Below are 18126 nucleotides of genomic sequence, written 5' to 3'. Positions count from 1 at the left end.
ATTAAGGGGCTTAAAAAAGAAAAATCACACTATTAATTTATTGTTTTTTCTATTGTGTAGTATGACTAAAGCATTGCATTTATGATCCTGAAATCATGCATAGTTGGATTATGTATCAATAACTAATTTACTGTTATTAAATATATCCAACATAAAACTTCATATTTGGGTTTTTTTTTTTTTTTGTTTTTTTGAGACAGGGTTTCTCTGTGTGGTCCTGGCTGTCCCGGAACTCACTCTGTAGACCAGGCTGGCCTTGAACTCAGAAATCCACCTGCCTCTGCCTCCCAAGTGCTGGGATTACAGGCATGCGCCACCACGCCCAGCTAAAAATTCATATTTGAACAACTTTAGGCACAAAATGTTAATGTGGGAGGGTCTAGCCCCATGGACAATGCTATTCCTGGGCAGGCCAATGTGGGTGGGACACGAAATTAAACTGAAGCCAAGTGGTGCTGACACATGCCTTTAATTCCAGCACTTGAGAGGCAGAGGTGGCTAGATCTCTGAGTTTGAGGCCAGCCTGGTCTACAGATTGAGTGCCAGGACAACCAGAGAAGCCCTGTCTTGAAAAACCAAAACCAATACCTAAACAAACCAAAAACTCAAAATCCGCAACAATAAAAAAAGAAACAAACTGAACTGAGAACGCAGTGGGGAGCGAGCAAGTAAACAACGTTCTTCCATAATGTCTGCCTCAGTTCCCGTCCCTTGGGTTCCTGCCCAGACCTCCCTTCAAGATGCCCCATAAACCATAAGATGAAACAAATGTTCTCCTCTCCAAGTTGCTTTAGGTCAGTGTGGTGGTTTGTATATGCTTGGCCCAGGGAGCGGAACCATTTGGAGGTGTGGCCTTGTTGGAGTGGGTATGGCTTTGTTGGAGGAAGTGTGTCACTGTGGGGGTGGGTTTTGAGGCCCTTCTCCTAAGTGCATGGGAGCCAGTCTTCTGATTACTTTGGAACAAGATGTAGAACCTTTGGCTCCTCCTGTATTGCCTGGACCCTGCCATGCCTTCATAGTAATGGACTGAACCTCTGAACCTGTAAGCCAGCACCAATTAACTCTTTGTAAGAGTTGCCTTGGTTATGGTGTCTGTTCACAGCAGTAAAACCCAAACCAAGACCGTCATGGTCTTCATTACAGCAAAAGAGATGCAAAAAGGACAGAGACAGAGATACCCATGTCTAAATGATCATCACTGGTACCACTTAAGACACTCTTGCAGGCAAGCTGACTCCTGGTGGTGTGTCATTGTGGCTGACCACAGATCCTTCACAGTCCAACAGGGAGGTTCTTGGCTTCTTTGTACCTCCAGTTAGCTCACCAATATCCTCATCCCCTCCTATCACCAGAAGCCCTCCATTTTGGGATTCACATACTGGGAGGACCTCTTAAGTTGTTATTCTTGAGCTAAGGGTTTTTTGGAGACTAAGCTCTAGCTGTCAGACTTGGAGGGGAATTGGGTACTTTTATTGTATTACAGTGGAAGCACGTGGCTCCTGACACCCCCTGGTCTCACTGGCTTCCCTCTTTCTCTTCAAATTGTCTTTCTCTGCAAGCAACTTCAGCGCTGTCTCCCTATGGATAACTTACAATTTCATTCATCAGTAAGCAAATGTTTATGTCACCCGAGCCTGGCAACTGATTTGCTTATAACAATGATTCAGCTCAGTCAAAAAGCAAAGGTTAAGGTCAGCCTTTCTCTCATAAAAACAATGACACCCAATGGGCTGTAAAGCTGATAATGTATCTTTATACACAAATGCACATGGGGCAAACTACTTTTTCCATATATTCTGTCCTGGGTGCTGAGTCTTCAAATTTTTTTCTTCTTTCTTTTCAATTACCTCCAAAGACACAACTTAAAAAAAATCTATTTTGACATTTAATTGTGGTATCTACTTTAAAGAGGAAGTTTTAGGAAAAAAGATAAGGTGAATTAAGAAAAAGAAAGTATATGATAGGGCAAAGTAATCCCCTTCTCGTTCATGGGAAAAGGAAAACATTAACCTGGATTGAAATATTAACGTGTGAGAGAGAATGAAGAAGGATTTTCACCAAGAAAACATAGCTCAAAATGGCTGCAGAGTAGCTAAAGAGAATGTAAAAAAATTTTATGGAAGTGTTTGCACCTTAGGAGGTACATGAGGAAAACTTTCAGTATTTTATAAGTATTCAACTAGCCCAGAAAGATTCCAGAGTGAGCAATCTTTCCCTGGCACAGATATTCCAATAAATCTGCAAACGTCATGACCACTCTTGACTCTGGTCAGTCCTTGCTTATCTCCAAAGAATGATGAGCCCCAACCCCCCTCTTGGTTTCCTTGTTAGTCTGTCATGTTTGTCTTTGTGGAGCATTTAATCAGTATGGGCACATAAATAAGGTTGTCTCTGTTTTTAACCTATTTTTAGTTTCTAGTTCATATTATACAATGGAATAGATAGAAGGTAAGATAACTCACTGAATAGCTATCACTTAAAGAGAAAATATTTTCTTTGTATATATTCAGTCTTCATAGCTGAAGGCTAGCAGGATTAGATGGCTTATACTTCTATTAATAGTCCTAAAATTCTTATTTTTAAAGACTTACTTATTATTATATGTAAGTACACTGTAGCTCTCTTGAGACACACCAGAAGAGGGAATCAGGTCTCATTACAGATGGTTGTGAGCCACCATGTGGCTGCTGGGATTTGAACTCAGGACCTTAGGAAGAGCAGTCAGTGCTCTTACCTGCTGAACCATCTCTCCAGCCCGAGTCCTAAAATTCTTTATCTCATGAATGCTTTGTAGAAAGAGCTGATGGAGGTTAAGACTCCAGGCTGCTGAAATACCACATCCCATTTTATAATCTTGTCATTCTATCAAGCAACCTCTCTTACAGCTAAACTGTCAGGAGGCGCTGAACTCACGGAAGTTTGAATGGCCAACATGATGAAGAGGGAGAGCACAGAAAGGTAGATCTGCAGTCTCTTCCCACCAAAGCGCTTCCTGAGATATTCTGGCATGGTCAACACCTGCAGAGACAAACATCAACAGGAATTCTCCTCAGAGTCTACATCTGGTAAACACCTATGGGCAATTAGGAACCTTGAATCGTAGGTTGGAATAACCAGGTGAGAAGGGTTTAGTTCCTTGATTGAGTTATAGACTGAAATGATCATGGAGACTTGGGGCAGGCCATCTTATGATTCCTTCCTAACATTTACTAGAAGTTGTGACCATTGACAAATAGTTTTATATCTTTTTTTCTTGCCTGCCAAGTGAGCCAGTTTTCCTCCCTTCCTTCCTTAAGGCAATCTAACAATGTAGTCTAGGATGATCTTGAATTCACAAACTTCTGGCTTGTAATCCCCGAGTTCTGGGGTTATAGGTATATACTACCATGTTCAGCTCTAATATGGGTTTATTGTCCATGTAGACATTAAGTGCCTACAACTCCAAATGACTTATAGATATACATTTATATTGTTTTTACTAATAATGCTGCAATATTTAAGAGCAACATTTCTTGTAAGTAAGTAACCCAATTATCTGTTGTGCTGGCTAGTTTTATGTTAACTCCATACAAGTTGGAGTCGTTTGGGAAGAGGGGCAGCCTCAACCAAGAAGATGCTTCCACCAGATTGCCCTGTAGGCAAGCCTGAGTACGTTTTTCTTAGTTCATTATTGATGTGGATGTTTCCAATCCATTACCAGCTCTGCCATTCCTGGGGCCATGGTCCTGGTTGATAGAAGAAAGCAGGCTGAAGAAAACCATGGTGAGCAAGAAAGTTAGCAGCACTCCTCCATGGCCTCTGCTTCAGATCCTGCCTTCAGGCTTCTGCCCTGTCTTCCTTCAATGATGGAGCATCCTGTGGACGGGTGGGTGAACTTAACCCTTTCCTCCCCGAGTTGTTTACGTCCATGGTGTTTTATCACAGCAACCCTAACTAAGAGTTTCCCCCAGAGTCTCTAATAAGACTTTGGACTTTCAACCTGCTTCTAAAATAACCTCAGACTTAAGAACTATTGCCATAGAACAAGCGTGTTTTCTATTATGAGAAAGAGACCCTCTTTGGAGACCAGGGACAGAATCCTGTGACTTGATTTTTCTCCCAAAGTTTTCAGGAGGTTCAGCTTTGGTGCCTCACATGATGATATGGAGACTGGGCAATCTGAATGAAGCAGCGCTTAGTGGGGAGACAGGTAAGGGGGCCTCCACCATCTGGTTATGCTATCCTCACAGGAGTGACTGAGGTCTTTAGAGACGGGTGGTCATAAAACAAGGATGAGGTCCATGCTTGACTTCCCCCCCAGGTATCCATTTCCTTCTCCATTTCTGCACCATGTTTTGATACAGCAGTGGCTAAAGCATTTTGGGGACTATAGTGATTAACCTTCATGACTGTGAACTAAATGAAGGACTTTCCTCTCTGGCCTTTTGATAGATACACGAAAATCACTAAGATGGACTCCAAAAGGCACTGAACACCCATTCCCAAAGTGAGTCGTTTTTTCCCTGTTAACCCGTCACTTGTCTCCTCTCTGTAATTTCTAGCCTCACTAATGGAGGGTGCACAGTGCCTGAACAGGAAGTGTCAAGTCTTCAAATTGTTCCCACGCTTCTGTCTACACCCCCTTACATTTTAAATCTGGTATCAAGCATGTTACCTTTATCCCAGGAGAATCTATCTCTCCCTCCCCCGCCCCTCTTATAAAATCATGAAATATGATGTCTGTCTTTTTCACCATAGCCCCACTGCTTGGGTGAGTTGTCCTCTCAACCGACTTGAGTGGTGCTTCCTAAAATATGAACCTGGTCATGAACCTTGAGTCTTTGGAAATCCGGGCTGCTCACTTCCCAGCGGTGAGAGGATACATGGATATTACAGTTGAACATCCCCTCCCCTCCCCCATTCATGCAAACCCACCTCTACCCCTTACACTTTCTATCTTTCAGCTGACCTCCAGATACTGCAAGGGCTTGCCTGATATTTAGCTTCTTAGCACACTTGGGCCTGATTTTTTTCCTGCCTCCAAAGGTCATGCCCCTCAGGATAGTGCCAAGTCATTTCTGATTACTTCTCATGAGCTTCCCTTAAACCATATGGGAAGTCCTAGACTCAGGTTCCTGCACCAGGTAAAGACAAGCACAGTAGCTATTACACAGGCAGAGCCTTACAGAATCCTTGCCCATCTGTGGCCAGATCCTGCACATAGCCCTTCCAGGGGAGGGATGGGCGCTTTGCCACCTGTATATCTTTAGAAGTAGGACATGAGAAGGTTGACTACTGAGTTTCACTATGAAGATGTTAGTGAAGAAGAGCAGTTGGAGATTCCTTCTGGAAGGCTCATTTGTAGGTCTGTGAATACTCACCCCAGCCTTGATGTAGATAGGGACGAACACCCACCCAAGAACCAGCACCATAAGCAGGGCCTGTAAGAGACCGAGGAGAGAACGTAAAGTCAAGGAGCCATTGCTTGTGAGATGTCGCTTACATTATGGGAAAGACACGCTCTTCGGAGACCACAGACAGAATTCTATGACTCGATTTGCCTTCCAAAGGTTTCACGAGGTTCAGCTTTGGTGCCCCACAGGACGGTGTTGGGATCTATTGAAACCACACAGAAGCTAAACATCATGAGAGACCTTGCATTGTCTGGAGACCAGCTGAAAGAGTGAGGCATGGACCACAGAGTACATACACAGCAGTAAGAACCCATTTTGTTAAATCTTGTCCCAGTGAAACAGTTGAGATCTTTGGACAACTATTATGTCCTTTCCTCTGTGTTTATGACCAACACTTTCTGGGACATAGGAGGCATGACCCAAGATATGAGATAAAAGACACGCAATATGGCAGACTGGGCCTACTTGGGCCACTGGAAAAGCATCCAATTTTTTATCAGAAGATATTGCTCTTGGATATCAGGCAGTGGGCATGATATTCTTGAATGGATGAAGCCATCAAAAGGAGATTTCAAGCTATGTGAGCATTCTTTTTAATTTTTTTATTTTTATTTTTATTTTTTAATTTTTTTTTTTGGTTTTTCAAGACAGAGTTTCTCTGTGTAGCCCTGGCTATCCTGGAACTTACTCTGTAGTCTAGGCTGGCCTCGAACTCAGAAATCCACCTGCCTCTGCCTCCCAAGTGCTGGGATTACAGGTGTGCACCACCATGCCCAGCTTTATATGAACATTTTTTATAAAGATTTATTTATTATTATATGTAAGTACACTGTAGCTGTCTTTAGACACACCAGAAGAGGGCATCGAATTTCATTACAGACGGTTGTGAGCCACTATGTGGTTGCTGGGATTTGAACTTAGGACCTCTGGAAGAGCAGTCAGTGTCCTTAACCACTGAGCCATCTCTCCAGCCCTTTATGAATATTCTTGATGGGGGAGGTTAATCATAACGCCCCAGACAAAACAATAGCAAAGACACAACCAAACACTAACACGTGTGTTTGCAGGTTCCTGACAGGTGTCCCCATGTTGCTTCAACAGCAAGTGAGGTGACTACTTTAGGCACTTTTCCTTATCTTAGAGAGGTGGGAACCACACCCCTAGAGGTTGGGCAAGCACAGTGCCACATGCCAGGCTAAAGGGGAACAGCTGAGCTGTAGCCCAAGAGCAGCACCCAAGGGAGCCATCTGAACGTGACTCTAGAGGCAAAGTCTATGGTGCTATCACAATCAACCTCTGGCCAAAGGGCACATCTGGAGGCCGGGTATAGACTTGAGGCTCTCGTGCTACTGATGTGAAATGAGAGGAAATACACCAGGGAAGAACAAAGGTGTTTGTGATGATTCTTAGTCGTTCCTAAGTTCACCCAGGGATGGTCTGTGTCTTAGTCAGGGTTTCTATTCCTGCACAAACATCATGACCAAGAAACAAGTTGGGGAGGAAAGGGTTTATTGAGCTTACACTTCCATATTGTAGTTCATCACTAAAGAAAGTCATGACTGGAACTCCAGCAGGTCAGGAAGAAGAAGCTGATGCAGAGGCCATGGAGAAATGTTCCTTACTGGCTTGCTTCCCCTGGCTTGCTCAGCCTGCTCTCTTATAGAACCCAAGAACACCAGCCCAGGGATGGCACCACCCACAAGGGGCCCTCCCCACTTGATCACTGAGAAAATGCCCCACAGCTGGATCTCATGGAGACACTTCCCCAACTGAAGCTCCTTTCTCTGTGATAACCCCAGCCTGTGTCAAGTTCACACACAAAACCAGCCAGTACACTGTCAGTCTAAACTCTGACCATGGTCTGCCTTTCTTCTACACTCGTGTCTTCCTCTCCCCTGTATGCCTGCGTGCATATATACTACATGAGAAAACATTGGGGCAGGGGAGAAAAGATTAAGTTCCTGTAGAGTGTGCCACATCCTCTCCACATCCCCCAAATGATAACAAACATTGAGTCTTAGAGGCCATGATTTTGTCAGGGGTATCATCAGAAGAATGGTCACAAGGTCAGTAATGATGAGGTCAATCGTCTAGGGAAGTCTTAAGGGAAAAGGAGGACTAGCATAAAGAAAAGCAGAAATGAAACCAAAGAGGACTTTAACCTACACACACTTTTCGGGATGTCTAGAAGATGAGTATGAGTGGAATAATTTTAGATGGGATTTGTTTAAAGGAAAACTCTTTGGTACCACTTACGTTCCATTCCACGGCCGCAATAGCGATTCCTGAAGCCGCGCCCGTTCCAGCCAAGCCCACGAAGTGGTTGCTGCCAATGTTACTGGCAAAGAGAGAGGCGCCCATCTGAAATGCAATCAGAGATTGTGGCTGGCGGTAAGCGCTCCAGAGTAGACTTATTGACACTAGATAGAAATTGGTGCCTTGTATCCTAATACATGGTCTGTTTTGGAGAACATCCCATGATCAGGTTAGAAGAATGTAGATTCTTTATTGTTTGGGTGGAATGTCTAGAGCTATTGCATCTAATGTACTTTGATGTCATTTAATGGCAGTTTCCAGGGGACTGGCCCATTGGTGACAGTGAATTCTCGCATGACGTAGAACAGGTCTAATCCCTCTTCAGCATGATTGCCTGAAGAATGTTACTTAAGGCTTTTGACTGGGCAGCTTGCTTTAAAATGACAAGAGTGGTAATATTTTGGAAGATAACCATGCTTAATGGTTTTACTATTGATTGTATTGCAACAGAAGGGTTGTGTTGTTGAATATTATGCAGCATATACAGTCTAATGGACTTACAATTTTGCTTATCAGACAAGCTTATTGAACCTTTCCTTATGGGCGCTTTGACTATTCTGTCAGTGGTCTATGAAATGAGCCTGTCTTTAGCCAAAGCTGCTAGTGAGTCATCAGTCTTTGCAACTTAAATCAGTCTCAAGGACTTCACACTCCAGAATGAGGGGTTTCTTCTCCAACCTCTGTCATGGGCCGTTCTTTCCCTTTATCTCCCTCTATATAGTTCTGTCGGCTGTTCAACTCAAAGGTTGGGGCTGGAGAGATGGCTCAGTGGTTAAGAGCACTGACTGCTCTTGCAGAGGACCTGAGTTCAATTCCCAGCAACCACATGAAGGCTCACAACCATCAGCAATGGGTTCCAATGCCCTCTTCTGGTGTGTGTCTGAAGACAACTACAGTGTACTCATATACATAAAATAAAAGTAAATCTTTACAAAAAAAGATTCAAAAGTCAAGAGAGGTCTTATCCATTGTAGAAAATCACAACTGATCAAAATACAGAGTTGTGGTGCCCAAGGCCAACTGATCCATCTACAGCACAACCCTTGCATCTAAGGCCCGAGGGTTCATGCTGAAGAAGGGTTGGAAAGATTATAAGAGTCAGAGGAACAGGGAGTTTTCTATGAGTATATATCATAGAGAAATGTCAGAGGACCTGTGCCTGTGGAATCTCATCAACATGGCCCCTTGTACAATGACTGGAACGAGGGCAATACCAATAGACATATTGTTGTGGAAGAAGGAAATCTCATGAGGCTCAAGCCTGGGTGAAGAACTAGAGGCAAGTGAAGGATGCTGAGATCTGGAGAAAGAGTCCTCCCCAATGAAAACCACGCCCACTGGTCATCCAATGACAACCAACCAACTCTGAAAGCACACGTACATGTAACACTCTATAGACTGAGCAGATTTGATTAATGTATTTAAGGTCCCGTGCAGGCATGCATGCATGCACGCACGCACACACACACACAGACACACACACACACACACTACGCACACACCCCATTTATCTCCAACAATCTCTGGCGCACTTACCGGCCACCAGGACATGTCGCGACCAGCCAGGAAGAAGCCTCCAACAGTGCCTCTGTTGCTTTTCACCATTGCCTGAGTTGGAAAGAAGAGAAGGGGGAGGCAGGGTTAAAGAGCAGCAGGTGCATCTCATGGCTCCAGCCACCCCGGCCAAGGTGTGAGTTTCCAGCGTTCCTCCAGGAGATACACCCTCCAGAGCCTGCTCTGCATGGACCGACTTTCAGTGGTCAAGGACCAGGAGGAGTTTAAGAAACTGTCCTCTCTGAAAAGCAACTGTTTGCTGTCAGTTGTGGAAACAATAAGAGATGTGCTGTGCTGTGTTGGGTGAAAAATTGCAGCATAGAATTCGATACTGAAAACAAATGGAGAGAACGCAAATGATTTAAGTGGCCAACTCACCAAGTCAGAAATTCTAACAATAAATGGAAATAAAGAAAATGAGATAATATGTTTTGCCTCTTTTTGCCAGATGCTGGAGATGCAAACAGACTGTGTCTATATTCCCAGTCCTCCCTCTATTCGAATAATTACTTGTGTTGCCTTAGGAATGAGCCCACTTGGCACTACCACCTACCAGAAAAAAATGATCCAGATAGAAAAACAATGACGTTAGAAACAACCTATCACTGTCTCCGGTTATCATGACACACCTCTTCCACCCTAAGATGCTGCCCCCCAAGCCTGGTGCCCACCCAAAAGCCAGCGTGGCTCTCACATACCCACAGCCCCACAGCTAGCACCACTAAGAAGTAGATGACAATGACAGAGATGTCAGCTGCATTCTGAATGCGCGATGACAGTACAGGAGGCTCCTCAGTCTGAGGCGTGGTGCTGGGACTTAATGTGCTAGCCATGGCTTCGGCAGGTCCGGGTCCCTTCCTAAGGATGCCTCCTCCTGTCTTTATGTAGGCACTGGATTAATGATCAACCCTCAGGCACATGGAGCAAGGTGTCAGGGCTGATCTCGGACGCATGGACCTTAAACCTCTGCTGTGTGTCCAAGCTTTGGGACCTTGGCCCTGCGTCAGTCGTGTTCTTGGTGGTGTGTAAGAGTAAGGGATAAAAATCAGAGATGGGACGGAAGTTGGAAGTGATGGGCAGAGGGTTCGTTGATGGGAAAGACAGCACATTCGAGACTGGACAGGGTCAGCTGCAGACTAGGGAGAGAATACGGGGGTGAGGGGAAGGTACAGAGGGCAGAACAGAGGGGGCACTGGGCAAAGGCTCCTTATAAAACGTTTAGTGGACTGGAGAGATGGCTCGGCGGTTAAGAGCACTGACTGCTCTTCTGGAGGTCCTGAGTTCAAATCCCAGCAACCACATGGTGGCTCACAACCATCTGTAATAGACTCTGATGCCCTCTTCTGGGGTGTTTGAAGACAGCTACAGTGTACTTACACATAATAAATAAATTTTTAAAAAAATTAGTGTATTCTATGGCAAAAATAATATCTCTTGAAAATAAGGTTAATTCTTTATTTCAAGGTTTCCAAAGTACTATATTTCTCTTGGACTTATAATTTGAATGAAATTTATATGATAGTCCAAGACCATGGTGTTGTGGGATTCTGATCAAAGAAATGGGACTTGCATGCTCCTTCCGGGAACACCTTTTATGTATTCTGGCGCATTCATTGAGCAGGTCCCATGCTCAAAAGAACCAGAGGAGACATAGGCTGTAACAGGGCTTTTTAACTGTGATTTTTGCTACGTCACCTTCCATACATGATAACTTAAAATTTCACTAGTTATTTTTATATGTTGACTTTTTATTTTTATTTTTAATTTTTTTTAAAAATCATTTATTGTATTTATGTCTATGAGTGAGCCACTATGTGCATGTTGGGAATTGAACTCAGGACCTCTGGAAGAACAGACAGTGCTCTTAACCGCTGAGCCATCTCTCCAGTCCTCATTAGTTATTTTTAAACCCCAGCACATGATTCTTTAAAAAAATGGCCTGGATGTGGAGGAAGAGAGGGCTATTGGGCAATCTAGCAAGGTCTCACATAAGCATTTTGGCAGAGACCAGGTCACACGGCAACTGCATTTTCCATCTTTCAAGGCCTCTGGGAAGGCTTACTAAACAAGGTGGAGGAGGTTTACTGAAAAGATAGAGTCCCATTTAAGAACATTATTCAGTCTGTGTGGCTGTTTCCTGGTTTTCCTTTGCTGTTCAAGGAGTCCTTTCTTTGGTGGTCCAAGAACATCATCCTGACTTGGGAGCTGTTTTTTTTTTTCCCACAACATCTTCCCATGAGTGTTTCATTTCAACAAAGGCCTCAATAAGTCTGAACACAGACCTCCTGACCAAGGAAACCACACAGGGAAGAATCAAACAAGTCCCTAATCTTAAAAGCATGACACTTTTCAGAATCGTGAATCTTCCACAAGTTGAAAACCATCCTCTAATGATCTAGTTGGGCTCTAACCATTCCAAAACAAAATAGGGACATCCAAAACTTTTAATCCAAAAAACAAAAAACAAACAAACAAAAAAGTCGGGCAGTGGTGGTGCACGCCTGTAATCCCAACACTCTGGGAGGCAGAGACAGGTGGATTTCTGAGTTCAAAGCCAGCCTGGTCTATAGAGTGAGCTCCAGGACAGCCAGGGCTACACAGAGAAACCCTGTCTCAAAAAAAAAAAAAAAAAAAACAAAAAACAAAAAACAAAAAAAACAAACAAATCCAAAAAACAAAACTTTTAAAATTTGGTCTATGACTTATTTTATAACCATTTTTTTTGTTTGTTTTTTGTTTTTTGAGACAGGGTTTCTCTGAATAGCCCAGGCTGTCCTGGAACTCTCTTTGTAGACCAGGCTGGCCTCAAACTCAGAAATCCACCTTCCTCTGCCTCCCAAGTGCTGGGATTAAAGGCGTGCGGCACCACTGCCTGACTTATTATTATTATTGTTATTATTATTATTATTATGGTGAGCAGGTGTTGCCCAAGTTTAATTGATGGATATGCAGGCATCAGAGGATGGTATTGGTGGTCTGGGTTAATGATATGGGTCAAGGAAATAAGAATCCTCTCCTATGTGAGCTCAGGACTTCTATTCATTTTTCAGGACAGATTTGTTGGACTTTGTGTGTGTGTGTGTGTGTGTGTGTGTAGTTGACTACATATATTGAATATATGTGGTTGAATATCTATGTATTCAAAGCATATATACATAAATCACACATGTATACATTCATACATATATACCATATATATGTTGGGTGCACAAATGTCTTTGTACTCACAGATAAACACCAGGAAAACAAAGAATGTTATACACATAGGATTGTCTCTTCAACAAGATGTATAACCTGCTTTTCCACCCACAAGGTTTGGAATGGAGGTGGCTTATAGCTGGGTGATCTTTGATATCTACAGGGCCAGATCATAACAAACTCCCACAAGTAGGACCAGAGATGGCCAATGGTCTAGATGACCTTTGCATTGTCTGTATGGTCACGAGCTCCTCCAAGCTCCCAAACCAGCACAGAGGTCTAAGAGCCCAAATGACCTCTCTACTGTCAGTGTGACCGAGACCACACCAGACTGTCCCCTCAGTCATTAAGATAAGAGAGCACATGTTCAAGGTAGCTATGCCTCCTCGTTCAAGGGGGATTGTGTTACATTAGGAAACCTTTTTCAAAGTTATACCATACTTGAATATATCTAAAATATGCTGCCCAGGGTCCTACTCTAGAAATTTGAACCAACAGAGGCTCTAAATCATGTTGAACTAGATCTTCTTTTTGCCACATTCTTTTTGCCACATGAGGATCATTACTCTCCTGGCCCTGGCATTTGGAGACACACACACACAAATATGTGTGTGTGTGTGTGTATGTATATACACACACACATATATATATGTGTGTGTGTGTATGTATATATACACACACATATATATGTCTGTGTGTATGTATATATACACACACATATATATGTATATATATGTATACACACACACATATATGTGTGTGTGTGTGTGTGTGTGTGATGTATAGAAACTCTTCCCTAGCTAGAGAGAGGAATGTGGTGACATCCAGGCCTAACTGAGTGAAAACAGATGGCCTGTGGAATCACAAGAGGGGACCGATTGGTAGTGATACAAAAGCTACACTTCGTAGCCAAAAAATATAGAAGCATACTAAGGGAAAGCTTTTATCACAAGTGCAAACAGCAGGGGGCATTCTCTGCCAATGCCATGGTAAAGGCAGCATCCGGGCAGACATGGCGCTGGAGGAGCTGAGTGTTCTGTTTTCATCCAAAGGAAGCCAGGAGCAGACTGTTTCAGGTAGCTGGGAGGCGGGCACAGCAAGACATGAAGTCAAGCAATGACAGTGCATCAGGAACAGGAGGATTAATCAGTAAAATAGTTCTTGTGGTGATCTGAATAGGTTCATGGGTTTCAATGCTTGGCCATAGGGAGTGGCACTATTAGGAGGTGTGGCCTTTTTGGGGTGGGTGTGGCCTTGTTGAAGGAAGTGTGTCACTGGTAGACGGGCTTTTTTTTTTTATTCGATATATTCTTTATTTACATTTCAAATGATTTCCCCTTTTCTGGATTCCCCCCTCCCAGAAAGTCCCATAAGCCTTCTTCCCTCCCCCTGTTCCCCAGTCCACCCCGTCCCACTTCCCTGTTCTGGTATTCCCCTACACTGCTGCACTGAGCCTTTCCAGGACCAGGGGCCATTCCTTCCTTCTTCTTGGGCATAAGTTGATATGTGAATTTTGTCTTGGGCATTCCAAGCTTCTATGGCTAATATCTGCTTATCAGTGAGTGTATACCATGAGTGTTCTTTTGAGACTGGGTTGCTTCACTTAGGATGATATTCTCCAGTTCCATCCATTTGTCTAAGAATTTCATGAATTCACTGTTTTTAAGGGCTGAGTAGTGTGTATATATACCACATTTTCTGTATCCATTCCTCTGTTGAGGGACATCTGGGTTCTTTCCAGCTTCTGGCTATTATAAATAGGGCTGCGATGAACATAGTGGAGTGGTATAGCTGGGTCCTCCGGTTGTACTACATCCAATTTTCTGAGGAACCGCCAAACTGATTTCCAGCATGTTTGTACCAGCTTGCAATCCCACCAGCAATGGAGTAGTATTCCTCTTTCTCCACATCCTCGCCAGCATCTGCTTTCTCCTGAGTTTTTGATCTTAGCCATTCTGACTGGTGTGAGGTGAAATCTCAGGGTTGTTTTGATTTACATTTCCCTGATGACTAAGGACGTTGAATATTTCTTTAGGTGCTTCTCCACCATTCGATATTCCTTGGGTGAAAATTCTTTGTTTAGCTTTGTGTACCCCATTTTTAATTGGGTTATTTGGCTCTCTGAAGTCTATCTTCTTGAGTTCTTTGTATATATTGGATATAAGCCCTCTGTCTTATGTAGTGTTGGTAAAGCTCTTTTCCCATTTTTTTGGTTGTCATTTTGTCCTTTTGACAATGTCCTTTGCCTTACAGAAACTTTGTAATTTTATGAGGTCCTATTTGTCAGTTCTTGATCTTTGAGCATAAGCAATTGGTGTTCTGTTCTGGAAATTTTCCCCTGTACCCATGTCCTCAAGGGTCTTCCTCAGTTCCTTTTCTATTAGTTTCAGTGTGTCTGGTTTTATATGGAGGTCCTTGATCCACTTGGACTTGAGCTTAGTACAAGGAGATAAGAATGGATCAATTTGCATTCTTCTGCATGCTGACCTCCAGTTGAACCAGCACCATTTGTTGAAAAGGCTATCTTTTTTTCCACTGGATGGTATAGCTCCTTTGTCAAAGATCAAGCAACTATAGGTGTGTGGGTTCATTTCTGGGTCTTCAATCCTGTTCCATTGATCTGCCTGCCTGTCACTGTACCAATACCATGCAGTTTTTAACACTATTGCTCTGTAGTACTGCTTGAGGTCAGGGATACTGATTCCCCCAGAAGTTCTTTTACTGTTGAGGATAGTTTTAGCTATCCTGGGTTTTTGTTGTTCCAGATGAATTTGAGAATTGCTCTTTCTAACTCTATGAAGAATTGAGTTGGGATTTTGATGGGGATTGCATTGAATCTGTAGATTGCTTTTGGCAGGATGGCCATTTTTTACTATATTAATCCTGCCAATCTAAGAGCATGGAAGATTTTTCCATCTTTTGAGGTCTTCTTGCATTTCTTTCTTCAAAGACTTGAAGCTCCTGTCATACAGATCTTTCACTTGTTTGGTTAGAGTCACGCCAAGATACTTTATATTGATTGTGGCTATTGTGAAGGGTGTTACTTCCCTAATTTCTTTCTCAGCCTGCTTATCCTTTGAGTATAGGAAGGGTACTGATTTGCTTGAGTTGATTTTATATCCAGCCACTTTGCTGAAGTTGTTTATCAGCTGTAGGAGTTCTCTGGTGGAGTTTTTTGGGTCGCTTAAGTATACTATCATATCATCTGCAAATAGTGATAATTTGACTTCTCCCTTTCCAATTTGTATTCCTTTGACCTCCTTATGTTGTCTAATTGCTCTAGCTAGAACTTCAAGTACTATATTGAATAAATATGGAGAGAGAGGGCAGCCTTGTCTAGTCCCTGATTTTAGTGGGATTACTTCAAGTTTCTCTCCATTTAGTTTGATATTGGCTACTAGTTTGCTGTATATTGCTTTTATTATGTTTAGGTATGGGCCTTGAATTCTTGTTCTTTCCAAGACTTTAAGCATGAAAGGATGCTGAATTTTGTCAAATGCTTTTCAGCATCTAATGAAATGACCATGCGGGTTTTTTTTTGCTTTGAGTTTGTTTATGTAGTGGATTCCATTGATGGATTTCCATATATTGAACCATTCCTGCATCCCTGAGATGAAGCCTACTTGATCATGGTGAATGATTGTTTTGATGTGTTCTTGGATTTGGCTGGCAAGAACTTTATTGAGTATTTTTGCATCGATATTCATAAGGGAAATTGGTCTGGCTAAAAGTTTATCTTGTTGATTTTCTCAAAGAACCAGCTCCTGGTTTTGTTGATTTGTTGCATAGTTCTTTTTTGTTTCAACTTGGTTGATTTCAGCCCTGAGTTTGATGATTTCCTGCCTTCTACTTCTCTTGGGTGTATTAGCTTCTTTCTGTTCTAAAGCTTTCAGGTGTGCCATTAAGCTGCTAGTGTATGCTCTCTCCAGCTTCTTTTTGGAGGCACTCGGAGCTATGAGTTTTCCTCTTAGCACTGCTTTCATTGTGTCCCATAAATTTGGGTATGTTGTGCCTTCATTTTCATTAAATTCTAAAAAGGTTTTGATTTCTTTCTTTATTTCTTCCTTGACCAAGGTATCATTGAGTAGAGCATTGTTCAGCTTCCATGTGTATGTGGGCTTTCTGTTTTTGTTGCTATTGGAGACCACCCTTATTCCATAGTGGTCTGATAGGAGGCATGGAATTAGTTCGATCTTCTTATATCTGTTGAGGTCTGTTTTGTGACCAATTATATGGTCAATTTTGGAGAAGGTACTATGAGGTGCTGAGAAAAAGCTATATTCTTTTGATTTAGGATGGAATGTTCTATAGATATCTATTAAATCCCTTTGGTCCAAAACTTCTGTTAGTTTCACTGTGTTTCTGTTTAGTTTGTGTTTTCCTGATCTGTTCCTTGAATAGAGTGGGGTGTTTAAGTTACCCACAATTATTGTGTGGGGTGTGATGTGTGCTTTAAGCTTTAGTAAGGTTTCCTTTACCAATGTGGGTGCCCTTGTATTTGGAGCATAGATGTTCAAAATTGAGATTTCTTCCTGGTAGATTTTTCCTTTGCTGAGTATAAAGTGTCCTTCTGTGTCTTTTTGTTGCTTTTGGTTGAAAGTCTATTTTATTGGATATTAGAATGGCTACTCCAGCTTGTTTCCTGTACCACACACAAAAGTTGCACTTCGTAGCCAAAAAATATAGAAGCATACTAAGGGAAAGCTCTTATTACAAGTGCAAAGAGCAGGGGGCATTCTCTGCCAATGCCATGGTAAAGGCAGCATCCGGGCAGACATGGCGCTGGAGGAGCTGAGAGTTCTGTTTTCATCCAAAGGAAGCCAGGAGCAGACTGTTTCAGGTAGCTGGGAGGCAGGCACAGCAAGACATGAAGTCAAGCAATGACAGTGCGTTGGAACAGGAGGATTAATCAGTAAAATAATTCATGTGGTGATCTGAATAGATTCATGGGTTTCAATGCTTGGCATATGCTTGGCCATAGGGAGTGGCACTATTAGGAGATGTGGCCTTATTGGGGTGGGTGTGGCCTTGTTGAAGGAAGTGTGTCACTGGTAGACGGGCTTTTAAGTCCCATGCTCAAGCTCCACAAATCACAACCCTGTGTAGATTCAGAGCCTCCTCCTGGCTGCCTTTGGATCAAGACGTGATCAAGACTTTGGATCAATCAACTCTTGGCTCCTCCATATCTTCCTGAATGCTACCATGCTTCCCTCCATGATGATACTGCACCGAACCTCTGAAAGTGTAAGCCAGCCCAGGTTAAATGTTTTCCTTTATTAGAGTTGCCTTGGTCATGTGGTCTCTTCACAGCCATGAAACCCTAACTAGAATTTAGTTACTCAATAGGTGGTTGATGCACGCAGATGCAGCCTGTGTGCTGGTTCAGCTTCCAGAATCACTAGGGAATGGATGTAGAACTCCTCCTCACTCACTTTGAGCCCTCAAGGACATCCAAGGGGTCAAATCTCTCTTGACCATCATTTGATGCCTAGCCATCTGTGGTGGTTTGAATATGCTTGGCCCAGAAAGTGGCACTCTGAGGAGGTGTGGTCTTGTTGGAGGAAGTGCGTCATTGTGGGGATGGGCTTTGAGACCCTCCTCCTAGCTGCCTGAAAACATTCTGCTCCTGGCTTCCTTTGGATGAAGATGTAGAACTCTCAGCTCC

At 42.9% G+C, this 18126-nt stretch overlaps 1 protein-coding gene across 2 annotated transcripts in view; it reads right to left on the bottom strand.

Annotated features, from left to right (window-relative positions):
* LOC127670211 (solute carrier family 5 member 4-like) overlaps positions 1-10096 on the bottom strand; it is a 48708-nt gene extending 38612 nt beyond the window's left edge. Inside the window, exons 1-5 of one of the 2 annotated variants that reach the window (XM_052164588.1) lie at positions 9962-10096; positions 9246-9317; positions 7650-7754; positions 5361-5420; positions 2914-3018 (exon numbers count right to left, since the gene is read on the bottom strand). In XM_052164588.1, the coding sequence (XP_052020548.1) occupies positions 2914-3018; positions 5361-5420; positions 7650-7754; positions 9246-9317; positions 9962-10096 (477 nt within the window). The remainder of the gene's footprint in view (positions 1-2913; positions 3019-5360; positions 5421-7649; positions 7755-9245; positions 9318-9961) is intronic. The other variant, XM_052164589.1, reaches the window with a different exon arrangement.
* Positions 10097-18126: the final 8030 nt, after the last annotated feature.

The sequence above is a fragment of the Apodemus sylvaticus genome, chromosome 19 (genome assembly GCF_947179515.1).
Source record: "Apodemus sylvaticus chromosome 19, mApoSyl1.1, whole genome shotgun sequence".
In the NCBI taxonomy this organism is placed as follows: Eukaryota; Metazoa; Chordata; class Mammalia; order Rodentia; family Muridae; genus Apodemus; species Apodemus sylvaticus.
This window is presented reverse-complemented; position numbering and strand designations above follow the sequence as displayed.